The sequence below is a fragment of the Solea solea genome, chromosome 1 (genome assembly GCF_958295425.1).
Source record: "Solea solea chromosome 1, fSolSol10.1, whole genome shotgun sequence".
NCBI classification, from domain to species: Eukaryota; Metazoa; Chordata; class Actinopteri; order Pleuronectiformes; family Soleidae; genus Solea; species Solea solea.
The window spans coordinates 27,743,090-27,770,822 of record NC_081134.1 but is presented as its reverse complement, the minus strand read 5'-3'; the positions used below and the strand labels follow the sequence as shown (position 1 = coordinate 27,770,822).

Below are 27,733 nucleotides of genomic sequence, written 5' to 3'. Positions count from 1 at the left end.
CATAAGTTCTGACAATGGTCTGAGTAAAAAAAGGACACAGGAAGAAGGGCTTGAAGATAGGAGAGACATAGACAAATGAATACCAGGCAAAATATGCGGTAGAGCTCTGAAATGATCAAAATGGAAAATAAAGGATTTTTTTTACTTGTATGCTTGTACTTTATGTGTATGTGTATGTATTGTACTTGGATTGTGTTAATAAAATCCAAAGTGTAAAAATAATTCTTTCAGCGGCACTCATCTCTCTTATCTAATGTCTCTTATTTTCACTGAAAACAATTTGGCTAGTGGAAATTCTGATTGACTGGTGATCAAAACAGTTCATTTAGAACCCTGATTATGATGTTTTTAATCAAATGTATTTAACGTATCATTTATATTGTTTCCAAATACATTTGATTTTTTAGTTAAAACAAAACGAACTAAAAGCGAAGATTTCTAGGCAGCGATAAAAAAAAGAAGGCTTCGCGGAACCTTCTCCGCCCGTGCTCCCCCGGACTTATTTCCGTGACGGACACTAACTACAGTATTTAGCCATAGGTATTTAGCAGCTGCCGCAAATCAAGCCTTTTCCCTCCGGACGTGGCTCGTGGCTAACAAATGCTTTTTTGTTAGCATGAAAAGCATGTTAACTGCCATCTCTAATGCACTCTGTCGCGTCACTGGCCGGAAAGTGGTGAGTGTTTTCTAAATGTGGAGACGCCGTTTATGAGCCGAGCTGCTTAGTGCTAACTGACCTTGTTAGCTGCTAACATTAGCCACAGCGTGTGCTTTACTAATGAACTTTTATATTGTGCTCACATTTAACGGTAAAAAACAAAGTCAGCCATGACGATTTTGAAATGCACAAATTTGATCTTAAGAGAAAGTGTATGTATGTATGTAAAGTAATGCCACCATCTTAATTAAGCTAAATGTGTAAAAGAAATTACAATTTAAGAGCATTTATGACATTTTACTCTCCACATCTCGCAGACATTTGTGTCTGAAAAGAATATTCTCACCAAGTTGTTGATTAAAGACGACGTTAGCACGGTCACTGTGACCGTGTCATTAGGCAAATGTAGGTGTTTGTCTCTGACTGAGGACGCTTTAATGATGCATACTGTTATCTAAACAATACATTTGTTTTTTGTGTGCGGGACGTTTTGTCTTGAAACTCGGAAGTGTCTGTTGTTTTCCGGCTCAGTGTTGAGCGTTAGTAGTCGCTGCTGCTTATTCTCTCGGTTTACTCGCACACAGTAAGCGTAGATTTTTACAACCACAATCCCTGCTGATCTCTCCCCCTCTACTTCCCCCTCTACTTCCCCCCCTCTCCCCCCTCTACTTCCATCGTCCTCTCGTCTGAACTGTAGGCGGCACAAACGGTGTCAGAGGTAAGGAACTCCGGCTCTTATATCTGAAGTGTTTTCTGGTGCACACCATTAATGTCCATGGGTTTTTCATTTTCTTTGGTTTAGCCACTGCTCATGCTTTCTTCACGTACACCATGTCCGCGCACGTGTAGCAGGCGTGTCTCTGTCCATCGGTGTCCTCCAAGCAGCCGTCCACACTATAAAAGTCACCAGATGTTCACATGGAAACGTCTCGAAGCATAATCGTAAACGTTTTTGAGACATTATTTCCCTTTCTTCCTCCGGCTCTGTCTCTATTCTTATATCTGTAAATTGTTCTGCCATATGTGTAAAACGTTGTCTTTGTTTTTTGATGCAGCGTTACAGCGCCACTTGCAGTCCTGGCATATATATACTACAGCGTTTGAGTCTGGTTCCCTGTTTACGGAAACTTTTTTGAAAACGACAAAGAAAAAATATCGTTTCCGTTTCCTTGTGGGTGTGGCCTAACTGAATCTCAATTCAAAGACTAGGGCCGTTTCTCAATATCCATACTTGTGCGTACTTGAGCGTACTTGCGTACTCCCGTACTTGTGAAAACGTCATCAGCCTCAGTCCAAGTGCTGTTCCAATTCTCAAGTAAGCGAACAGCGAGGACGGTTCTCAAACCCGGAAATGTTCTCGCTCCGCCCATTTTTACCAAGTATGCATCGGAGGTGACTTAAGCGTACTTGCGATGGCCATATATCCCAGAATACATTTCGGCGGAGCATAGCAGCAGATAATAGAAATATAAATCTGAAATAAATATTTTTCTGTGTCCCGGAACAAAGTTTTAACATCATTTGAGGCGAGAAATCAGTCATTTAGAATTCAAACATGTGGTTTGTGTATGAAGATATGACGTATTTATAGTTTGGCAGCGACGTTTGTCGGAGGTGATCAGCTCCGCCTCTGCGGACGTTCGGCGCTCACTGTGCCCGGCACAGAGCAGCGTTACCTCGGCCTGTCCTGAAGAAATGATCCGCTGGCTCAGACGTCGCTGTCATTAGATGCTCGGTGTGATCCATAGATTTGTTGTTGACGTGTTATTTTGTTTTTAATGGAAACGTTTTGACCTGACAGTTAGAAAGTTTGTATATTGTTAATGTTTTATTTATTTTAACTTTGAATTTTAGATTTATATTAAAGTCGAGATTTATATTTAAATATAATATGTAAATATTAGATATGTATAGTATAGTATGTAGAGTAGTATATATTTGTACACGTACATATATGTCATACATACATATACTGTGTATATATATATACTACTCTACAATGCTGTAATATATCTATTTTCCACATTGTATTATTTGTAATGTGTATTTTAATAGAAATAAATTAATAAATGAAGTTAAATATTTAAAATGTAAAAATAATAACAACATATATATGTATTTATTAAAAGTATTTCATATGTTCATTTATCAACACCGTAGGTGGCGGTAATGAGGCTGCAGCACTTGGCGCCAGCCACCATTCAAACAGCAGAACAATACTTGCATACTTGAGTATTGAGAAACAACCACATACTTGTGTACTCCCGTACTTGGCAAGTATATACTCCCAGCGTACTTCTCAAGTATATACTTCCCAAGTAAGCAAGTACATACTTGCTTACTTGAGTATTGAGAAACGGCCTAGATCCTAGAGGATCCACGCTCTGAAATGTGTGTTTCTTGTCTGGAACTCTTTATCATTTAAACCAGGTTAAATCTGAAGAATCCACTTTTCTCTATGAAGAATGTGCAAGAAGAACAAAGCTCATTATATTTATTTTAATCAAGTAATTGGAATAAAAAACACAAACATCCTGACCGTAAGTTGAGATGCATCCTCCGTCTGTTTGTCTGGCTGTTTTTTCTGTTGCTCGTCACTGATTGGTCGGCTCCCTGTTTCCCTCAGCTGCTGATTGACCTGTCAGAATATGTCAGTCTCGTGTCACCGGCGACGACTGATGCGACAAAGACCCGGTGGCAGCCGCCTAAACCACCACCAGATGTCAGTAGTAGACCACCTGACACTGACTTAGTTAGTCCCCAGATCCAGACTGAGACCGACCCACAGCTAGAAACACCAGTAAGAACCAGAATGTTTGCCTGATCACTAATGGGGCTGGAAAAGGGTTCACACAAATGTCTTTATTTTAATCACTAATGAAGGTTTTCATTCACTTCTAACACTTATTTCCACCAATAACAAACTTATTTTAATGTTCTTTTCTCTCCCTCCCTGTGACTGACCTTCACTCTTCTGTTGTGATTCAGATTTAAAACCTGGTCTCAAGACGAGGACTGCACTGCTTAAAAAACTGTGCTAGCGTCATGTTTTTTTTAAATGAGAGTTTCGTGTGTTTTATTTGTTGACTCCAGGCTGGCACAGTCGTCGCCTCGCGCTCCTACGCTGACTTCACCCCTCGGGTGACCTTTGACATCAAGGTGTGTAACTTTAATGTTCATTTTGAACAGAATTGTGGGTAATAACACTACAAAAGTAGACTTGAAAACATACTTTTTTTTTGTGCGTTAGAAATGTGATCTGCACGGTCTGGAGGCGGGGCCTCCACTGAAGGCGGAGCTCACACGGGAGCAGGGTCTGGAGTATTACCGCACTATGCAGACGGTGCGACGCATGGAGCTGAAAGCCGATCAGCTGTACAAGCAGAAGATCGTCAGAGGCTTCTGTCACCTGTACGACGGACAGGTACCACGTCGCTAACACAAAAAAACTACACATATCGTGATAAATTCATGTCTTTATAACCCAGCTGTACGACGGACAGGTACCACGTCGCTAACACAAAAAAAAAAACTACACGTATCGCGATAAATTCATGTCTTTATAACCACACAGACAGAACTTTCTCTTGTGTCCCAGGAAAAATGACGCTGTGGTGCATGTGCAAGGCCTGTAGGTGGCACTGTAGCACTCGCTGTGTACAAACTCCAAACACAACAAAAAGAGAGGAAGAGCTGTGACATCTATCGCATCCCCAGTTTGTATTTCTTTACGTGAAAATGCGATGAGTTAGTTCTTCTGGGACACGTTTTTCAAAAACTGTTGGTTCCGTGTGGATAAATCTCATTTTAAGTGACACTTTTATCTTGTCGTTTAATTTAGTTGTACTTTAAAAACTTTCAATTCAAAAACGTCGACACGTCTGTAAAATGTATTTTGTGGCTTCTGTGTTCCTGGTTCTTGTGTGCACGGACTGTCATAACCTGTGAATCTTACAAGGCACCACTTCCTTTTTAACCTAGCTTTCAAAATAAGGGCCTTTGGCTGTTTGTTTAACTTGTCGTATAAAACGTTATGAACGGTGTCTTTCAAAATAAAATACTTTTTTTATGATGTTCTACGAGTTAACTCTATAAACTAACAGGAAGTAGTCGTACACGCACAGAATAAATCGCGACGATAAATGTAGCTTATGTTTGTTATAAAAAAATGTTCCACATTTTTATTATTATAGTATCTTTTGTAATAGTTTGTTCATAAAAAAAATCCACATTTTAATGTCATTGCGGTGACGGGAAGTCTGATACTTTCTGCTGCTGCTGCCACCTCGTGGTGATAGATGCAACACAAATGGGGTCAATCACTGGATTACAAAGATTTGTAGTAAGATCATATTTTATCATATTGCACAATGATGACAGTCATTTCCGTGTAATTAAACTGATCAATGAGCTTCAAACTGAGCGACGCACTCGTCTATACGTTGACATATTTGTTGAACGACTTGTCTCTGTCTCTGGACCTTCTTTGACTAAATAACTCCAATAATGTCCTGTGAATGTGTCAGTTTTTACATTTCTGAAGTGAATCCTCTCCACAGGAAGCCTGCGCTGCCGGCATTGAGGCGGCCATCAACCTCTCCGATCACCTGATCACAGCGTACCGCGCCCACGGATACACGTTCACCAGGGGCGTGTCCGTCAGAGAGATCATGGCCGAGCTCACAGGTGAAGGGAGGGGGAGGAGTTTATATCATATGCATTTAACCAGGTTAAATAAACTATAACGTGTCATTAACCGTTTCTTTGTTAAAGGCCGCAAAGGAGGCGTGGCCAAAGGCAAAGGCGGGTCAATGCACATGTACGCGCCACATTTCTATGGAGGCAACGGCATCGTCGGAGCACAGGTGACCATAACCAGTTAATGATTAACCTTAACTTAACCACAATTCAGATCTTAGTCCTAAACTTACGCAGTTCCTTTAAAATGAGGTCGAGCCTCGTTGGGACCAGGTTTTGGACGACTGGTCCTGACAAGTTCACTGCACTATATACATGGACAAGTGTGTATATATCAGTAACGTTCAGAATTGTGTCCTTATTTATTTTTTTAAATTTTTTTTTTATATATATATAAATAACTGGGTTTTGTGTGACTCTGCAGGTTCCTCTGGGAGCAGGAGTTGCTCTGGCCTGTCGTTACCAAGGTAACGGTCAGATCTGTGTCTCGCTCTACGGAGACGGAGCAGCCAATCAGGTGAGACGACCATAAATACTGTTTTCAGTTAGATGGACTTTTCCAACCGGAAACTGAGGTCTGTAAACCACTCACTCTCCCACACCAAAGCCCATAGAGAAAATCAGTGATTTAAGCTTGTGTGGTCACTTTGTGTCACTGAGGTCAATCTGAACTATGGATTTTAAATGCCTAATTCACTAAGTAACATATTTGAACTTAGTGATGGAGGCAGCAGTGGATCAACAGCTCCTGTGTGCTGTGATATTAAAATCACTGATTTTCTCTATGAGGTTTGGTGTGGAAGAGTGAGTGAAGTTTCCAGCAGGAAATTTTAAACTTGTGTCACTTATCAAACAATGGCGTTTACTGAAACTGATCTCTTCACTCTTGATCTCATCTCTTCTTTTCTCCGTGGGGTCAACCAGGGTCAGATCTTTGAGACGTTCAACATGGCCGCCCTGTGGAAGCTGCCGTGCATTTTCGTCTGTGAGAACAACAAGTACGGCATGGGGACGTCGGTGGAGCGAGCGTCGGCCAGCACTGACTACTATAAGAGAGGAGACTTCATACCAGGAATCAGAGTGAGACACAAAGATGTGTTTGGTTGTTGTTGTTGTTGTTGTTGTTTTGGTTTAAATGTGTTGGTCTTGGACTGAAGCTGCAGTGTGCGTCTGTGGACGCTGTGTACGCTGCAGCTGGTCCTGATGAACCTAGACTATAACAGGAGGAGGCAGCTCCGTCCTGGCAGTTGCAGGTGTGAGCATTCACTCAGCTGCCTGATGCTCATGTATGATACTGCACACAGACACTTCATTTATTTGAGATTTCTTTAGTAAGAATGATTTGCTTTTGTGTCATGTGACGTGTCTTTTCTCGTCTCAGGTGGATGGCATGGACATCCTCTGTGTCCGAGAGGCCACAAAGTTCGCTGCAGATCACTGCCGCTCTGGGAAGGTCAGTGTTTTATTATAATGATGATGATGATGATGATGATGATAATAATAATAATAATAATAATAATAATAATAATAATAATAATAATAATCTGTTTCACGGATTAAAAAATGCATGGAATTGACAAAAAAGTCACTTTTTACATCTTTAATTTAATCCAAATTATTTGTTTTATAGCTGAATTTGACCATACTTATAGTTGGTATCATTGTTTATAAACCTAGTGAAACTCAAGTAATCTGATTTCATACGGCCATGTAATCTGAATATATCCACTGAAACCGGACTATGTAAACATTTTGAATGGCTTCAGTAATCTGTACTCATCCAGCATGGTAATCTAATACAAACACCACGATGCAAATTGAACTATTCCCAGAATAATTTGATTATGTCCGCTCAAATAATCAGATTAAAAAGACTAAATTAAATCTGTTTACATTCACCAATGCGATAATCCCATTTAAGTGACGTCATTAATCTGTTTTCACCCAGCAAGGAAATCTGAATACGAACACCAAAATAATCAGATTACACCAGTGAAGTGATTGTGGTCTGAAATTAGGGTATTTTTTATAAATGGGTTATATTTTAGTTTACAGTGTATCTTCAGCATATACACAGATTATTGATACCACGTCACCCAGACTTGGAGGAATATTGATTTATATCGTGACATAAATGGATGTTTGTTAAACTGTGTTTCTAGATTAACGCAGGACAAATGTTCTCTTGTGTTTTTTCCAGGGTCCCATTCTGATGGAGCTGCAGACGTATCGTTACCATGGCCACAGCATGAGTGACCCCGGGGTCAGGTGAGGGTTTGTGTTTTTGAACGAACTGAAGTGAATCCACCTGTCAGTGACTGAGCTGATCAAGTAATTATCTGACAAAACAAACACAATCTGAGACACTTTTGTATGACACGCCTGTCAATCAAACGTGATTCAAATATATATCAATCAAATATGTATAATTGTGTCTGAGAACATGTTTGAGACATTATTTAAAAGGTCAGAAATGCTTTAGAAACACTGAACTGTGACAGTAGCAGACTTTGGTCCCCACTGAAGCATATAAACAGTGACGGAACTGACTAGCGTACACACTTTAGTTTGGACCAAAGCAGGTGAATGTTGTTTTTTTTTTACATGTTTGAACAGGAAGTTTATTAACTGTTAACATTCTGTATGAACACTTTATAGACACACTTGTGTGCGTGTGCGGTCTCCGAGCAGAGACGTTTGCTGAATTTCTTTGTGCAGGAAAAAAACTAAAATTTTTAGTCGATATTTATGTCCTTAAAGACTTAAGAGGGTATTAAATGAATCTGAAACCAGATAGTTAAACAATTACCAAATTTTTTATTTGTTTTGACCCTTGTCTGTGGAGACAGTCTGACTAGACATTTTTATCACATTAAATTCATAAAGGTTTTTTGTTTTAAAGTTGATAAACTTTGTGCAGCTACCGCACTCGTGAGGAGATCCAGGAAGTTCGCAGTAGGAGCGACCCCATCTTCATGCTGAAGGAACGAATGCTCAGCAACAACATGGCGTCTGTGGACGAGTTCAAGGTGAGTCTTCTTCACACCTGTTGCAGAGCTGCTGTGTTCTCTAGAATGTCCATGAGAGGGTGGCTCCACAGGCCTGCGCACTTTTTATGCTTTGTCTTTTTGTTAATTCTGGCTGTGTTCATATGGCATTAATTTTTTGTCCAGATCGTGTACTAAAGATCAAATAAAAAATATACTGCATACAAACAAGTGTTACACTCTGACCATTAAGTGACAAAAATGTCCCATTGAATCACATTCAAAATGTGATCTTTTTTTCCTAAAAAACATTAAATCAGTTGTATGTAAGCCCAATATATTGAATTAATACATCATTAAATGTACTGTTTTAAAAAAATTAAGTTTTTATCAATTTACCAAACATTTTGGAAATTATTTGATTACCATTTTCAAAATAATGCTACATATTCAAAGTTTCTTTTATTGTAATTTGTATCGTGTAGTTTGTCAAGTTGACGATAATAAAATGTGTTAAGTGTAACAAAAAAAAAAAGGTACCGTAATATCTATTTGGACAAATCCGGGGGATTTTTAAAAATAAACGAATTGTAATATTTTAACTTAACTAATTATCTTTTAAAGCAGTATAATTACTCTGGAGCTTTAAAGTTATGGAATAAATTACATTTTTAATCAGAATTTGCTTTTGTCATGATTTTTACTGTAATTTTTATTGCCTCAGTTTGTCAATTTAAGTTAAAAAGGTACAATAATAAAACACTCAAATGTGACAAAGTAAAACTGTAAAAATAATGTCTACTTGGACACTAAAGTGAAATGTTTGATAGATTTAATTTGAAAGGTCCCATCATTCCGTAGCGTAACTTAATATAAACGTGTGTCTTCTTCCTCTGTGTGGACAAACTGGGGACATGAAAAATAAGACTGTATTATTTTGTCTCGTCAGGAAATGGACACTGCGATCAGACAGGAAGTGGAGGAAGCCGCTCAGTTCGCCATGTCAGACCTGGAGCCGCCACTAGAAGAGCTGTGCAACCACATCTTCGCCAACAACCCACCGCTGGACGTCCGTGGGACAAACCAGTGGTCAACACTCAAGTCCATCAGCTAGAAAAAAACCTAACAAACATTGACCTTTGACCTCCAGCTTTCCACACTTTCCTGGGCCTCAGCTCTGACCTGAAAACCCTCAGTGTTCATTTATTAATTTAAGCTTTTAAAGAGAAATATTTGATGTTTACGTTGATTCTGCCGGATCCTCAACAGCAACGTCGTCGACTATAACAGGTTTAAGAGGAGAAAAAAAAAATGCTGAGTCACTTTATTTTACGCACAAACTTTTACATTTTAACCTCATCTGTGATGTTTAGAGACTTTTGAATGTTCAGAAAGTGACTTGGAGTAGTTTATTTATGATATTCAGTGATTATGGGACGTTTAATAATTAAGCAGTGCTGGATTTACTGCCTTTGCGTTCATATATTTATGCAGATTTAGTGTAAAAAAAAGAAGCAGGAATTTGTTAATTTTAATTTTCATCTGTTTTAATAGCTATAGAGTGTACATGTAAGATATGAGGAAAATATAGTTGCACTATAATATTTATTATTTAACTTATTTTTGCACGTTTTAAAGGTCATAAATTAAATGAGTGTATCTGGTTTGTAGACTATTTTCTCTGTTGGGAAACATGAGGAAGTGGCATAAAGAATAACTTCCTCTTTGTTTTTCCCAATAAAGTTGGCGGCTTGTGTGTGTGGACACAAGACTTTGAAAATAAACATGCAGAAAATGGAGAAGTGAAAATGTGTAGTCTCTATTTGTGATAAACAAATACAGTTTAAGTTGTAAAGAAAACACCAACCATGTGTTTAAAGTCATTAATTTTAAAATATAAATGACCAAAAAAAAGAGTGATCTGTTCCTCTCTCTGCCACTAGGTGTCACTATCACACTAGTTTAAATGTAAGATTAATTCGTCCAATCGATAAAAAGTCAATGTTTTTGTCTTTTGGGGATTACTTTGATCCTCTAATCATAATCTGTGGTTTATGTCTTTGAGGTAGTTTTTCACCTGTTTGTGCTCATTTTTGGTCTCTGGGTATTTTGTATGTCAATCTGAGGTTGTTTTGCATCAATTTGTGCAAATTAAAATCAATTTATGCCTCTGAGTTAGTTATGTCCGTTAGTGTGAATTGTTGATTCTTTGAGGTTATGTCTCGATTGATTTGAATAAGTTTTGCATCATTTTGTGTCCTATGATGTAATTTCTGTCTGCTTATGGTCATTTTATCACGCTGTGAGGTAACGTCTTTCCACATAGTGATTATTTTATGAGTTTTTGAGTCAATTTTTTCACCTGTTTATGGTCATTTTCTGTATTATTATGCCTCTCAGTTACTTCTCTTTTCTCTCTTTTGGGGTTATTTTTATGTTTTGGGGTCAGTTTTTGACGTTTCCGTCCAAAATAAGCCTCTTACTCTTCCCTTTTATTTTATTTTTTACTTTTTTTGTTACATTTTTCACGATAAATGAATGAATTCGTGTACATTTGGTTGAATTAGATTGAAAAAAGGAAGAAAAAAAGGAAAAGTTGACTTCTTCCCCCCATTACCCGAAGACTCCGCCTCCTGGCGTGACGTCAGCGTGACGCTACAGTCTGGGGGACAGGTAAGCCGACACCGGCCGCCATATTGGGAGACAGCGGAAGTGAGTGAGAGACATAGAGCAAAATAGAGGGAGAGAGAGTTGTGGGCTGAGAGTTGAGTCAATATTAATCAGTTTCCTCCTCCTCCTCCTCTTCTTCTTCCTCATCTTCGTCGCCGCTGCTTCTCATGGTCGTCTCTCCGGAGGAAAGGGGCGGGCTAAGCGCCACTGCGGATCCGGAATCAGAGCGCGGCGGCTCGGCTGAGTTGGGCTCCGTCGCTTGGTTGTGACAGCGCTGCGGGTTCACGGACACACAATCACACCGGATCTTTACAAACCCCCGTTTCCTGTTTGGAGGAAGAAATAAAGCAAGAGTTTTAGGAGTGGAAAGTGTTTGATAAACACGAGCAGGAATAAAGAAGAAAGAAAGGAGGGAAAGTAGAAAAGAAGAAGGAGAGAAAGATGCCTCTGGCTCAGCTGGCAGATCCGTGGCAGAAGATGACTGTGGGGGGAAACACGGAGGTGAGTGTCGCCCTCACAGTTCACTTTAATTAAAGAATAAAATAAAATAAAGTGACATTAATTAACAGGGCAGAGGGAAAAAAATCACCATTAAATCACATTCGAGGTCATCAGTGTGAGTCACAGCCGCTCATTAAACTCTAATATGTCATTAAATTGAACTTTAAGTTAAAATCACCGTTAGTAAAAAATCACACTGTGTGTACAAGTACTCGAGTACCGCACACACGTATAAGTACCTGTTTTACCTGGGCGATTTAAAAAATATCTATTGGATTCAGACGCGACCACTAATTATCGCGATATTTACATTTTTGAGCTTCACTCATAATTCAAAGTTACACATGCACTGACGACAGTAATACTGAAATAAAGCTCTTAAATGTCATAAAAACACAAGTAAAAAGTGTCACCTGTGTGTAGAACTACATCTGTACTTCACACAAATGCACAGTCTTAAAAACTATCACTGACGTGACCAATAATTATCGCTATATTTTCTAATGTCATTTAAATTTTGCAATACCTTTAATGTAAAGGTACACATCTGGTGAGGACATTGATGTTGTGTTAAATGTGATTAAATGCCATAGCGTGACGACTCAGTGGTGGAGTGAATCTAAAAATGGTAATAACTGCAAAAATGTGACATTGAAATGAGTGGAAATTTGATTAAATCATTATTTAAATAACACAAACAGCAGCAGTGGCTCTGAAACTGTTTTCTGTCGGGACAGGAAATGTGGTTTAATCCAACGTAAAAGTGTCTTAAACTTTACTGTGAGTTTATAATATCACCACTAAACCCACACACGTATGTATGTGTGTGTATGAAGTACTGCAGTGTATGTATGTAAACCGTCAGACGTGTTAAAATGTGGAGTTAAATATGTATGAAAGTAGAAAACACGTGAGTTTAAAGTGACTGTTATCATGGAGAACTGCACCTTTACATTTCCTAGAAAGAGAGAGAGTAGAGAAGTTCGATAAGATGACTCACAGTACACAGACACGCTGTGAAACTACATGTTGAAGTATTAATACTGTGCTTTAAGTATGATAACACACTGTGAATAGAAACTAACACATTATCCTCTATACATGTTTGTAAGATGTGTTTAAGTGCAAATGTGTGATTTAGAAACAAAAATAGATCAGTGTGATTAATTCATTCATCAACAAATATTACAAACATTGCATTTTTGTTCTCAGAAACTGGAGAAATGTTGCTGAAAGTTACTAAAACTATATTTCATCTCACATATATTGGCTGCCATGATTTCTAAAATTCAGAATTTGCCACAGAAAAATCCACCACTTTGGTCCTTTTCTAGAATTATTATTATTATTGTTATTATAGTTATTGTTGTTAATAATAATAATAATAATAAGAATAAGAATAAGAATAATATTATTATTATTATTATTAGCAGTTACCGTTTCACACGTTTATTTATTAGGTATTTTTTGTTCTGTCGTGGTTTTGATTTGCTTTGATTGTCTTTTTTCGCTGTTGAATGAAAACAAAATCATGCAAAAACAAACAAAAGAACTTCCTTTGTGTGTGTGTGTGGGGGGGGGGGGGGGGTGGAGCCAGAGCAAACAAATGCTTCAGTCCAGGAAGAGCTGTGTGTGTCCATTTCCTCTATGAGTTGTCATAAATGCTGCATGTGTGTGTGTGTGTGTGTGTGTGTGTGTGCGCGTGCATGCTTGCATGTGTAGTTGTCTGTGAGGACAAATTTATTGACAATAAACTATCTTTATAGGACATTTGTCCTTGTGAGGACATTCTGTCTCAGGTCCTCACTTAGACTGCTGTACTCAAGAGTGTGTGTGTTTTTTGTCATAAACACTGACCTGACCAGCTTGAACCTGGTCCTAATAAGGCAATTGTGGTTAGGTTGAGGTTAAGGTTAGTGGTAAGGCTTTGTTTAGTCTGTTTAAATGAAGTGTGTGTGTGCGTGTGTGTGTGAGTCACGTCCGTGTTGTTGGCAGAAACATTGAAGCACTGTTGGCCTCTTAACAAGCTCGTACCTGGTCTCCGCGTTTCCACTCTGCCCGCTTTTCAATTCACTATCAACGCGACATGAACGCAGCACTGCTCAGTGAAAGTGACCTTTGACCTGTGTGTGTGTGTGTGTGTGTGTGTGTGTGTGTGTGTGTGTGAGTGAGAGACACCTCTGAGTGTAGGCTGGAGTACAGACACAGAAACACAGGCCGTTTCTCAATATCCATACTTGTGCGTACTTGCGTACTCCCGTACTTGTACGTAAAACGTCATCAGCCTCAGTCCAAGTGCTGTTCCAATTCTCAAGTAAGTGAACAGCGAGGACGGTTCTCAAACCCGGAAGTGTTCTCGCTCCGCCCATTTTTACCAAGTATGCATCGGAGGTGACTTAAGCGTACTTGGGATGGCCATGTATCGCAGAATACATTTCGGCAGAGCATAGCGGCAGATAATAGAAATATAAATCTGAAATAAATATTTTTCTTTGTCCCGGAACAAAGTTTTAACATCATTTGAGGTGAGAAATGAGTCATTTAGAATTCAAACATGTGGTTTGTGTTTGAAGATATGACGTATTTATAGTTTGGCAGCGACGTTTGTCGGAGGTGATCAGCTCCGCCTCTGCGGACGCTCGGCGCTCACTGTGCCCGGCACAGAGCAGCGTTACCTCGGCCTGTCCTGATGAAATGATCCGCTGGCTCAGACGTCGCTGTCATTAGATGCTTAGTGTGATCCATAGATTTGTTGTTGACGGTTTATGACGGTTTTGACCTGACAGTTTGAAAGTTTGTATATTATTAATGTTTTTCTTATTTTAACTTTGAATGTTAGATTTATATTAAAGTCACACGGTCATTGTATCTGTATTTAAATATAATATGTAAATATTAGATATGTAGAGTAGTATATATTTGTACAAGTTATTTATAGTAGTATATATATATATATATATATATATATATATATATATATATATATATATATATACACACACTACTCTACAATGCTGTAATATATCTATTGTATTATTTATTTTAATTTTATTAATCCCCTTAGGGCAAGTATTCCTCTGCATTTTGACCCATCCTAGAATTAGGAGCAGTGGGTGGCACACTGAGTAGCGCCCGGGGAGCATTGGGAGTTGGGTACCTTGCTCAGGGGTACCCCAGCCCTTTTTGGCCGGGTGGGGATTTGAACCGGCGACCTTCCGGTTGCAAGTCAAGTTCCCTTTCCACTTGGCCGCGGGCCAGAAATAAATAGAAATAAATTAATAAATAATAACAATATATATATGCATTTATTCAAAGTATTTCATATGTTCATTTATCAACACTGTAGGTGGTGGTAATGAGGCTGCAGCACTTGGCGCCAGCCACCATTCAAACAGCAGAACAATACATACATACTTGCATACTTGAGTATTGAGAAACAACCACATACTTGTGTACTCCCGTACTTGGCAAGTATATACTCCCAGCGTACTTCTCAAGTGTATACTTCCCAAGTAAGCAAGTACATACTTGCTTACTTGAGTATTGAGAAACGGCCACTCACTCAGAGAAGAGAGGACGATGATGATGATGATGATGAATAAGAAGACAAACTAGTTCACACGGACACTTTCTCACCAACAGTGTTTGAGAAAACTCACTCAAACAGCAACTTCTGAGTGAATTAATTCCAATAAAATACTCAATAAATCATCATAATAAATTCCCAGAACACAAAGTGATGCAAACACAATAATTAAACCTAACTTTATTATCATATTTACTGAACACAATAAACACAGTAAGCAGTAAACACAGTTCAAGGAAGGTCCTGTCGCATGATAAGACATAATAACCAAATAAATAACTCTACTTTTGTGTATAAAATAACACAAAATACTAAAAATCCCTGAATAAAATGTAAATAAATGTATTTTTATACATGATATAATCATAAAAACAACACATTTAAATGTGAAACATTATTATATTGACTAGATATGGAATTTAGGGCTGAAGCAATTACTCGGTTCATCGATAACTAAATTAATCAACTCTTTTGATCATCAGTTTTAGATTGAGTGTTTTTTGTTTATGTGATTTGTCAGCTTCTTAAATGTGAATATTTTCTGCTTTCTTTGCTCCATAAAAACAAATAAATCATTCAAATTGATGAATTTTGTATTTTGGACAAAAAAAAGACATTTGAGAACATCATCATTTCCAGGTTTGATTTTAAAAAAGTTTTAAAATAATCAATATACTGTATAATAAGTTCAAAATATCTGCACACGATTTAAATAAATTATAAGCAAATTTATCTTTTTTAAATTTAATTTAAATGCAAAAAAGCAGCAGAAAACACTTTCACACAGCAGCTGAAAATTCACTTTCATGTTGGAATGGGGCCTTAGCGTGAGTGTGGCCTGGTCCTTTTTTTTTGTTTTAATCTGGTCTGATTCCCACAGCAGAGACTGAAAGTGAGATCAGTCTCTGCTGTGATTCTTCCTCCTGTCTGTACTCGTCCTCAAAGAGACACCGCTCCAGCAGCGGGGTAGAAAATCCACATTCCTGCTCCCGAGGAAGAATTTCTCAGCTCCACCCTGAGAAACTGCCTCACTCAGCACTGCCGGCTTTTCTTCACGTTCATAACGTCCGTAACGTACGGTTTTGCCTCTTTGTGTCGTTTTTTTAATGTATGTGTTTACCTCTTTGTGCCTGGTTTTTGTCATACGTTTTTGCCTCTTTGTGTCGTTTTTTTTAACGTACGTTTTTACCTCTTTGTGTCTGGTTTTTAATGTACGTCTTCACCTCTTTGTGTTGGGTTTTTAAAGTATGTCTTTACCTCAAGTTTTCAACGCAAAGAAATGTAACTTCTGCGATTAAGGAGATCATTCAGGAGAAGATTAGGGTTGGAGTTTTTCATTTAACAGAGAACAGATCCCAGCATGTCTTGCTAACTTACATGTCAACACTAGGGGGAACCAAAGAGAAGGGGGTGGGACTGGAAGTGGGCTGGGATATACACAGGGGCGGGGCTTTATGTGTAGTCCCGCCACTGTGTTCCACCCTGTTCTGACTGCTCGCCTGTGGCTCTGTCCTCTGTGACCTTCTGTCTCTCCTTCCTTCTCATTATAATCCATCACTTTCTCCCTCCACCATTCATCCATTCATCCCTCTCCCCCTCTCTCTCTCCCTCCCTCTCTCTCTCTGCTGTGTTGATCCTCTCGACTCCGCTCTGAGCAGCAAAGTAAATAATCCCCATAATCTCTTGTATTGATGTTGTGGTTTTTTGGCATCAGAGCTGTTTCTCTTCCTGTAACGCTAATTCTTATCTTTTTTGTTTTGTGTTTTGTGTTTTTGTTGCGTCTGTCCGAGCAGACCAGGTAAACGAGGTCTGAGGTCTGTTGCTCCCATTTTATTTTGAAATTCCACTGTCACGGTGCAGGAGGGAGACGATAATGTGACGAGTGAGCAGCATCTGAATGTTTGCTAAAAAGAAAACAAACATTTGTGGTGTTGTGTGTATGTGCATGCACTGCAAAAACAGCCCCACTAAAAATAAGCCAGTTTTAATCAATATTCTTAATTGATTAAAACTTTCCTTGTTTTAAGAAAAAGAAAATCAGCCAATGCTTTCATTAAATTTAGCTTAGCTTGAATTATTACAACTAGTGCATTAATGAGAAAAACAAGCAAAAACTTAACAAAACTGGCTCAAATTGAAGAAAGTTATTCTTATCACAAGGGAGAAATTCTTTACTTGATTAGGCTGAATTCAAGAATATTGACCACAGGAGTTCTTCTGTTACGGTGAATTAAACTGTGATATCTTATTAAGACAAAGTTAGATATTTTTTCTTAAAATTTGATTATTTTTCTAGTGCAAAACATGCTTGACACGATTATATTTCTTTTTAGGCATAAAATAAGTACAAATATAGCTGCAAGCATCGATATTGGGTCCTCACATCCACGCCCTTGCACCGTCTCATCACCGCTGTCTTTGTGCAGGACTGTTGTCGATCGTAGCAAGTTTGGTTGGGATCAGACAGTGTATAGTGTAGTTATAGGAGCCGAATGTTTGTGATTGTGAGGTTTGGTGTAATTCACTCAATGTGTGTGTGTGGGGTCGCTGTGCTCTCAGAGGGGGAGCTCAGGTGTATATAGGTGGCATTATCACTGTCCTTGTCAGGTTTTTGACCCGGAAGGGCAAACGGTTTTCGACCGCTGTGGCGTGGAGGCGCTCCGCATGAAACTGTTTTTGATTGTTTGATGGAATTTCCAATAAATCCAATATATTGCAACTCAACGAACAGCGTGGACATTCAGTCAAATGCAGAAAAAGAGCGATCACCAAGGCGAAACGCATCAACCAGGTTATCCAGAGTTAGAAACCTCAGTAGCGGAAGTTTTAGACTGAGCTCCTTTAATAGTAGTTATGTGTTATGTTTTTGTCATCAAAATTGGCCGCAACTTTGACACCCCCTAGCACCTACACCGTGTGACGCAAAGGGAAGCTTTGAGTAACTTTTCATCCTCATCTTGTCCACTGTGATGTGACCGAATTTGAACTTGATTGCGACAAAGTTTGTCCAAATACTGCCATATGCAAATTCGCCAAAATCACCCCAATATGCCTGTTCAATCCTAAAATGGCCTCCTTCCTGTTGGGTTGAGGTAATGGGTCCAGTATCCTTTTTTCTTTGTGGTGACCTGATACACGTGGCCACGTCCACTCAACAAACCACTTTACCACGTTATTATTCACCATGACTGACATGATTTAGCGAGTTTTCATGCACATTGAGCTCGTCAAATTTTTTTTGTCAAACTGAAAAATAATAGTAACTCCTTCAATAGTCTTTAGTCTTGTTCGTCACACTGTGTGTTTAAGTGAGTTTTTGCAGTGTATGTTTGTGCCGTGTTTTCAGGGACTTGGACATGTTTCAACCTGCATCAGTGACACTGTGTGTGTGTGTGTGTATTAATACCTAACGTTTCTCTCTCTTCTCTCTCTGTGTGATTTACAGGACGGTCATCATGAGCCCGAGGACTCGGTGGGTGAGGAAGACTCCATGCCTGTAAGTTCACCCCTATCTCCGGGTTTTAACGAGACTCTCATGGTCTCAATTATACACGAAAAACAGAACTTTCCCTGTATGATCTTTTTTTTTTTTTTCACTGTTTAAACAAGACTCTCAAACTGAAACGACCTGCGGGGCCAATGCGCAGAATTATAACATGCTATGCCATCACTACACTGCAATAACAATATTCATGACGGTATTTCACATTACATAACATTACATTACATTACATGTCATTTAGCAGACACTTTTATCCAAAGCGACTTACAATAAGTGCATTTAAACATTTGGGTACAAATAAGAGCTAGAAGTAAGCCAAACTATGAAGTGCGAGTCATAAGTGCGATGTATAAGTGCATATAAGTTTTCTTTTTTTTTTCTTTTTCCGTCGTCGTCTTAGTCAAGGTAGAGTCGGAAGAAATGTGTTTTTAGTCGGCGGCGGAAGATGTGGAGGCTTTCCGCTGTCCGGATGTCGATGGGGAGCTCGTTCCACCATTTGGGAGCTAGGACAGTGAACAGTCTCGAGTTCTGCGAATGACTCTGCGATCCTCTCAGTGAGGTGGCATGTTTGTTTTCATCCAGAATGATGTGTACTTCACAGTAAAACAATATAAAACATATATATGATGATAAATTAATCTATAAAGTACAAAAAAACACACAAATTAGTACAAATTGGCTTGGTTTTTTTTTCGCAAATCGCCAAAATGGACCACAAAATTCAAAGTGGCCGTCTCCTGTTGAGTTGATGCCTTGGTTACGCGGGACTTTTTTGTTCGTCTTGGTCTATAACATCTTCCCACCAAGTTTCGGGAAATTCAGTGGAACTCAACGCATGCCGAAGTCATAGGGCACTTCTGGTTTTGTGGCGAATGGTTGAAATTTACCAAAACAACAAGGGTTGCCGTGGCCGCGCCATTTTGAATCCGCAAAACCTTTTGACAACATTTCACCTTTGATGTGTTGAGTACAAATTGCTGTGTTTTTTATGTTGGTACGACAAATGCGCTCGGACGAGTTTGCTCATTTACGTAGGGTGCAAATTGCGGCCAAAATTCTAAATGGCCGACTTCCTGTTGAATTGAGGCCATGGTTACGGTGGACTTTTTTGTTCATCTTGGTCTGTAACATCTTCACACCAAGTTTCCGGAAATTCAATGGAACTCAATTTTGCCTCTGTTTTCACCTTAGGGGGCGCTATAGAGCCCTTGAGCAACGCAAGGGTCAGGAACTATGTCAATATCACATATTTTGTGTGTGTGTGCAGGATAATTGCTGGTATGAAAGCTCTCTCTGTTAAAAAACATGAGTCATCTTCAAGGCGAAAACAATCCTCTGTTTCTGCCTCTGCTCCGATGCATCTCATCATGAATTTGTCATGAATTTATTTTTGGGTTAGATGTTGCTGCTGCTGCTGCTGTTGTTGTTTACTCTGAAGGTGAGCGCACGCTGGCGTCTGGGACATTTTGTAACAGAGCTGTGGTTTTTAAGGCTGCAACTTTTTGCTTCTTCCTTGACTTTTCTGTTTGTGAAATGTAACCCCTTTTTAAACATGCTTCATCCCTTAAATTTACAAAATTTGATAATAAAGCAAAATATGATTTACACTTTACATGACCTGTATAATAATTCAGGTTATTATTTAAGTTATTTGGGTTAAGTTTGCCAATTTATCTCAGTAAAAATTGTAATATACGTATTGTTGGCACTGCTCCTTCCTTTAGGTGAAGTTTGGTGCTGTGTCCTGCTTTATATTGCTACTTTCAACTGTAGAAGAAGAAGAAGAACTACTCTCGTTGTAGCTGCTGAGCGTATCGGTTGTACGGAGCTCAGCAGCTACAACAAGAGTAGTTCTTCTTCTACGGTTGAAAGTTCGTCAACGGATGTGCTCGGACTCTAGTGCCCTCTCTAGTTTAATCTTACTTGTTTGCTAAGTGGCCAAAATCCAGCACATGTGGTCAGAAAAACTGTATTTTCAACAACTTGGAGGTTAAATAAAGATGCTGAAGATTGTGATATCTGCGTCAGACATGGAAATGTGCCGCCAAGTGTTCAGAAGAACACGCACTGATGAAAAACCAAGGCTGTCTGACCGTTAATCTGATCTGCAGATCCACGTCCTTCTGTTCTTTCACTGAGGAGCGAGCAGTTTCATGTGTTCATGCTGCCACCGCTGCTGCTCTCTGACTAATGAATGAATATTCATGGCAACATTTGCGTCAAAGTGACACAGAAACTGTGAGGCAGTGAACGGATGTCACTGATGTGTGACATCAGCCGTACGTTAATGTGGAGGTAAAGGTGGGAAACACGAGCACGAGAGGTTTTTAGGTTCTATTGACGAGATGTGTGTGTTTGTGTGTGCATGCGTGTGTGTTTGCGTCGGCAGCAGCAGGCCGGGCTGCAGCTGCACACATTGATTTTTAAATGCAAAGGAAAGATGGCTTATGGATCATCTGTCTGAGAAGAGCTGAGCACTCATTACCTCACTCTCCAGAGTCTGCAGTGACACACACACACACAGACTCACACAGACTCACACAGACTCACACACCTCCGTGTCGAAGGAACAAGATGTGAAAAGTGCACATGGGAGTGAGGATGAATATGTTGTAAAGCTGTTAATGAGTGAGTTTCACTGACTTAACTGAGTGTGAAACTTCTGTGTGTGCGTGTTCTGTCATAAACACTGACCTTGTCAGGACCAGTAGTCCTCATGGAGACAAAAACCTGGTCCTAATGAGGCAGAAGCTGATGTTAGGGTTTAGGATAATTCAAGTTTTTTGACATAATTCACTCAGTAAACGACGGTAAATCTGCTCCAATCATTACAGTAACAACCATTGTACTCTTTTATTTGGATTATAGTGATGATAATGGTTGTTTTTTAGTGTAAATATGTGTTCTTTCTCTACCACACTTAAAAACAACTTCAGTGCTGTACAGACAAACATGTACAACAAGATCATTCATAATAAAAATGCAATAAAACATGAAAACTGAAAATCTTATTTTTTTCGTTTTGAAACAATGCAACAAAAATCATGAAGACTGAACTGAAACTCGTCTTTGACATAATAACATAATATAAAAACATAAAATAATATAATAATAACATAATAATAATTTTGATATTAACCGACAGAAGCGTCAGAAAAATCACTTTATTATGAGATATTTCTTCAAGTTGTTTGGCCTGAATTGGCTTCAGATAAAATAAGATGATTCCATTCATATTATATACTCGTATTGTTCAATGTAAAATCAAATTGAATCTTCATTTCTCTCAATTTGACAGTTTGAAAGACTCACAGACACACACACACACACACACACACACACACACACACACACACGAGTGATGTGACACATTGACTTCACACACACTGACTGTAGTGCTCATTGTTGAGTCAGTAACACACACACACACACACACACACGAGTGATGCTCCCTCTGAGGCAGTAAATGTTTTCCACACAGTGTTTAGAACATCACTGATCTCTGAGGAACCAACTAACATCTGCTGCCATCTGCTCTGTGTGTGTGTGTGTGTGTCTCTGTGTGTGCGTGTGTGGCCCCTGGATGAGGTCATTCACAGAGGAAACCCCAGACAAATGTGGGGTTTCAGGTCGGGGGTTGGTGATATGGGCAAAAAAAAAGATTATATCTTGATATTTTTGGGTATTTTACAGTTTTTCAGGAAAACAACTGTTTTCTAAAGTACACGGAAACAGCTTCATGTGTTCATAAATGGTCTAAAAACCAAAACACAGTTTCTGTGTGGACAAAACACTGACGGACAAAACCTGGTCTCAGACCTGAGGGGTATTCCAGAAAGCGGGTTATGTGAGAACTCTGAGTTTGTTAACCCTAAGATGAGGGAAACTCTGAGTTATCCGTTCCAGAAAGAGAGGTAACTTAAACTCTGGGTCTCTTACTGCGGTAACTTACTCTGTGAACATAACCTGCTCGCTGGCAGGTTTACTATAAGAAACCCAGAGTTTCTACCTGTCTTCTCCCACACGAAGAAAGCAGTTAGACATGGATTGCCCATTCATTAGAAATCCAATCGACATCGAAGCCGTATTGATCAGAAATGCATTACGTCGTGAGAGAATCTTCCGACCCAGATTAGACGTTTTGATTAAAAATAAAAGACAAATTCACATGTGATTTGGTTCTTCTTTATTCTCTAAAAGTACAAAAGCAACAGTCAGGATTTGTAATATAGTTCCAACTATTAACATATTTCACATATTCACCTGTTTCACCATGACAATGCACCCACCTCAACTGGCGTTCAAGTAATAGAATTTACAAGTCTGTTTTTCTGATTTGCCGGTCCAGGTACACCATTTCTTTCTTGGTTTTTTGAATGGTTTTCATTAGGTGCACCATGTACAACTCTTTTACCGGCAACTCGGAAACATATGGACGTTTAATTTAATTCCTGCAGTTCTACATACAGATTTAACATGGTATTGACCGAAAATCTCACTGTGTCAAGCTGTGCTCTCGAAGTTGATGGACCCTCCTCATGGTGATGCCCAGCCATGTTCTGTTGAAGGACAAGAATGTGCTAGTTTGTCCATTATCTATGCTCATCACTTCAGTGTACATGTCAAACTCCAAATTCCACTCAAGAATGTAAATGAATATGAATGGGTAGAGCAGTGCCAGTAGCTATACATAATATTAAGACACACTTCAGTAGGCCCCTCCGGATCGCTCCCTGTGGCAGCAGACAGCGTCTCCTCCTCCTCTATATAATTCAGATTGCATATATATATATATATATATATATATATATATATATATATATATATATATAAAAGTTTTATTTAAAAAAAAGACATAAGTGTATACTTGCATCTGATGTAGGCACTTGTGTCCTGGGGGGTGACAGGCTCAGATGAGCCTCCCCCGGGGATGCCTTCAGCCACAGGGCGACCGCTGTATTGGCTGAGAGCCAGCTCCTCAGCCCCTGACAGAGGTGGTGGAGGTGGCCCTCCACCCCTTTTTCGGGCCTCTGCCTTCTTTCTGTTGGCTGAGCAGAACTCAATGTTTGCAATCTGAATTAATATTTACGTTACGTTTAATAGCCTTAGTCAATTAAAAATAAAAAAATAAATCAAAGTGAGGTGCAATCATAGCCTAGCAAAATATGCCTTACCTTTTTGAATGATGTTTTTATGTTTCATTTTGAGCTGCTTCCAAGTCCTCCTTTCTCCTGTTGGATTGCACCTAAATGAAAAACTCAGATTTCATTCCTACTTATATTCATAACTATAGGCTATGCTACGATCTTACGGGTAAATGTTACGTCAATGGAATAGTACATTCAAACTTACGCGTTGACTCGGGCAGCAATTTTCTCCCATGCGGTCTCTCTATCCTTCGCTGCTGCAGCTGTGTTGCATTCGCGGCGAAATATGTGCTCATATTCTCCGTAGGCCAGCAAAAGGATCTCCAACTCCTTCGCACTGAAATATGTTGATCTTTTTTTTTCTCGGTTGTCATGGTGACTCGTGGTATCGGGGCTCCATTGATGATGGCTTTTTTCAGTGGTTGTGCACGCGCGTACCTCGAGGTTAACATACTCAGAGTTGATTGAACTAACTCAGATCAGCTGTTCTGGAACCGGATACTCAGAGTTTCCCGACCTAGAGTAAGTCAACTCAGAGTTCAGGGATAGACTCAGAGTGTGTTGAACCTGCTTTCTGGAATACCCCTCTGGTCTTAGAACTGGTTTCATAGACTTGGTCTCAGACCTGGTCTGGTCTCTGACAGAGTTTAGATGAAAACGCAGCTGCAGCAGCAGCGTTTGTTTCCATAACATCACAGACACTGGATTCATGCTGGTCATGGTTTCACTTTATGCTCTGACCAATCGTGTTTGTTCAGGCTTTATTTAAAACACACACACACACACACAGGCGCACACAGGCACACAGGAACACACACACACTGAAACAACAGTCATCATCTGTGTTCACATAGAAATAGAAATATACGAACTAGCTGTCGGCTAATCCGTCACTAATTTGTTACAATGTCACAATTATTCATGATTTGTTCAAAATAAACATTATTAACACTCACAACTTGTTTTAATATCTTAGTGAGGACATGTAACACATTCCCTAACCCCCTTACCTTAACCTTTTAACATCTTAATACTGACCGATACCGATTCCCTTCCCCGGTGACCATGTCAACCAAATCTTTTGGATCAAATCTTCATTTCCTTGGCAGCTACGTCTTCTGTTGTCGAAATGGTTCTTCTGCTTGGTGAGTGTGACTTATACTCCGCCTACTGGTGGGGGGTGGAAGTTCAGTTTGTGCAGTCATTGTCCACGCACCATGGCTGTGTGTGGGAAGTTGAACCAGGGCCTTTAGTTTCACACCTGCCCTACTGAAGTACTGAAGTAGCGCCCCCCTGTGGCAAGAAACAACACTGTCGACCTCTATAGACATACAGTATATACAGTACTACACTTGTCCCCAGCGTCCTCTCAGCAGGTGACACAGCAGTCTCTCCCTAGAACATCTGTAGGAAGCAGTGTTCCAAGTTTTCCGCCTCATCCTGAAAAGTCCGAAAAAAGATTTAACTTCCTGTTTCCTCGGGACGAGTGTGTGTGTGTGTGTGTGTGTGTGTGTGTGTGTGCGCGTGCGTGTGCGTGTGTGTCAGTGATTGTCTCTGGACGTGCAGAGCTGTGTCTCTCATGTGTCCTGAGGTGACGACCTCTGACCTCTGTGTTCATTATGGTCTGTTTGGTTTAATCACTTCCACTTTTCTTCACTTTTCTACGAATATTACGGTAGTTTGACCCCACGGTGATGACCTCACACGCTCTGACGCGCTTCTATGCTGTGCTTTTTTTACTCAAACTGAATTTTGACCTTTGACCTTTTAGAGTTTCACCAGAATTGTGATGTTCAGAGTCAAAAGTTGAGAGTTTGTCCAAACTGATGACAAACTGTCACCTCAGCTGAGACTTAGAACGACTTCAACTGCTGACCCTTATCTTCAACACACACACACACACACACATACACGCACACACACGTCTGAAGAAAAACTGAATTATTCAGTGGTCTCTGAGGAGAATGAGCTTCATCACTAATCGTAATGAATTTTCTTATTATAGAATTGTCATTTTTCAGATTTCATGAATCATCACAGAACCTCCCGTGTGTGTGTGTGTCATGTTGTGTGTGTGTGTGTGCGTTTGTGTGTGCGTGTGTGTGTGCGTGTGTTGCTGGCAGATGGTGTTTAATCTTTTCCAACCATCTGCCCTGACTTTCTCTGGCATCTTTTTAACGCCCACACACACACTGTTACTCAACATGCTCAGGTGTGTGTGCGTGCGGGTGTGCGCGTGTGTGTGGTCAAAACAAAAGTTTGTTTTTCGCTCTTATTTTGTCAAAGGAAATAGTTCATGGAAGATATTTGTCTGGTCATCCTTCAGTGTGTGTGTGTGTGTGTGTGTGTGAGAGAGAGTGTGTGTGCTCAGGCCTGGGCACCTAAAATGGAAACCTCGGCCCCGCCCACACTGGTGTAAGTGGATATTGATGGATACAGAGAGAAAGAGAGAGGAAATATTGATTGACGGGAAGAGGCCTAAAGTGTGTGTCTGTGTGTGTGTGTGTGTGTGTGTGTGTGTGTGTGTGTGTATTGAGAGGAAGAGGTAGAAAGCTGTGTGTGTGTGTTTGTCTCTGTTTAGTTTCTTTCATGATCACATTCTTTTGTGATATAATGGGCAGAATCTGTGTGTGCGTGCGTGTGTGTGTGTGTGTGCTGTGAACAAGGCATTGTGGGTATTGCCATTGTGAGGTCATCGGGTGTTGATGTAATCTGTGAAACTCGGCGCCGGTTTTCCTGAACGCAGCAGCTCACGCACGCACACACACACACACACAGTACATTCAAATCAGTAAATTCCATTGAAATCAGTGTGTGATCAGTGATGATCAAAGGGTTGATTCAGCTGTCGGATCAGCTGTCAGATCAGCAGGTTTAAAACCACAGATTACAGGGATTATATATTAAAAACTAATCCTTTGTTGTTTATAAAAAAACAGTGATGACCTGATTTGTGCCACGAGGTGGCAGCGAATTCACTGAGCTGAGGACTTTTACGAGATTCCTTGAATGCATCAAGGTAGCTCAGTGCACTGAGAACAAACACTGTTTTACTTTGATTTACTGTCATAATCTGAATTTATGTTCTCATCATCACAACCAGAGATGCCTGTTATTCCTCCTCATCCTCTCCCTTCTCCTCCTCTTCCTTCTCCTCATCTTCTTCCTCCTCCTCTCCCTCCTCCTACTCTCCCTCCTCTTCCTCTTCTTCCTCTTCCTCCATCTCTCCCTCCTCCTCCACCTCTCCCTCCTCCTCCTCATCTCCCTTTCCCTCTACCTCCTCATGTCATTCTCAGATGTCAGAGTGACCTGAGGTGAAACCTGACACAAACTTTCATTCTCATCCTCCTCATGTTTCCCTCTCTTCCTCATCACTGTCACATGATCACAGATTTTCTCCATTAATAATAAAACAGATTTTTGTTTCCTTTCCTTCCTCGTGAAATCACACTTCTGCTCCTCATGACTTTAATGCAACACAAACTTTTTCATGATGACCTGTGTGTGTGTGTGTGTGTGTGTGTGTGTGTGTGTGTGTGTGTGTGTGTGTGTGTACGTGTACGTGTGTGTACGTGTGCATGCGAGGACAGATGTGTGTGCCTTCCTGTGCAGATGTTGTTGCCTGGGAAACAATGGCAGGACATGCTTTAATCGCCACGGCGAACAGCTGTAGGAACTTCCTGTGTGTGTGTGTGTGTGTGTGTTGTGGGTCTGTCAATAGATCAGTGTGAGCAGCACAGTGACAGCAGAGCAACATGAAGACGCTTCTATTTCACGTTAGGAACAGACAACTACAGGTACACACACACACACCAGTATAAAATAATCTTGTTTAAAGTCCACTGATGTGTGTGTGTGTGTGTGTGTGTGTGTGTGTGCGTCATTAGTTTGTGACTTTGTGCTGCTGTAAGTATTCACTGACATTTTTAATGGAAACTGATTGAATTTTTCTATAAAAAGTTTATAAAGACATTTATTTAGACT

At 39.8% G+C, this 27,733-nt stretch overlaps 2 protein-coding genes across 7 annotated transcripts in view; both read left to right on the top strand.

Annotated features, from left to right (window-relative positions):
• The first annotated feature begins 499 nt into the window (after positions 1 to 499).
• LOC131472730 (pyruvate dehydrogenase E1 component subunit alpha, mitochondrial-like) lies at positions 500 to 10,517 on the top strand. 6 transcript variants are annotated; one of them, XM_058650160.1, is made up of 13 exons: positions 503 to 676; positions 1,356 to 1,376; positions 3,285 to 3,458; positions 3,752 to 3,817; positions 3,909 to 4,082; positions 5,218 to 5,344; positions 5,432 to 5,523; positions 5,781 to 5,873; positions 6,281 to 6,436; positions 6,738 to 6,809; positions 7,557 to 7,624; positions 8,277 to 8,385; positions 9,293 to 10,517. In XM_058650160.1, exons 1-13 carry the CDS (start codon positions 617 to 619, stop codon positions 9,455 to 9,457), a joined length of 1,377 nt encoding a protein of 458 aa, XP_058506143.1. In that variant the 5' UTR covers positions 503 to 616; the 3' UTR covers positions 9,458 to 10,517. The 6 variants fall into 6 exon arrangements, with proteins under 6 accessions (XP_058506182.1, XP_058506143.1, XP_058506159.1 ...); XM_058650168.1 differs by lacking the exon at positions 503 to 676 and adding an exon at positions 3,089 to 3,198 and having other exon boundaries at positions 1,355 to 1,376; XM_058650199.1 differs by lacking the exon at positions 9,293 to 10,517 and having other exon boundaries at positions 500 to 676; positions 8,259 to 8,353.
• Positions 10,518 to 11,047: 530 nt separating this feature from the next.
• rps6ka3b (ribosomal protein S6 kinase, polypeptide 3b) overlaps positions 11,048 to 27,733 on the top strand; it is a 39,402-nt gene continuing 22,716 nt past the window's right edge. Inside the window, exons 1-2 of the mRNA XM_058650151.1 lie at positions 11,048 to 11,514; positions 18,546 to 18,596. Of these exons, the coding sequence (XP_058506134.1) occupies positions 11,455 to 11,514; positions 18,546 to 18,596 (111 nt within the window). The 5' untranslated portion in view covers positions 11,048 to 11,454. The remainder of the gene's footprint in view (positions 11,515 to 18,545; positions 18,597 to 27,733) is intronic.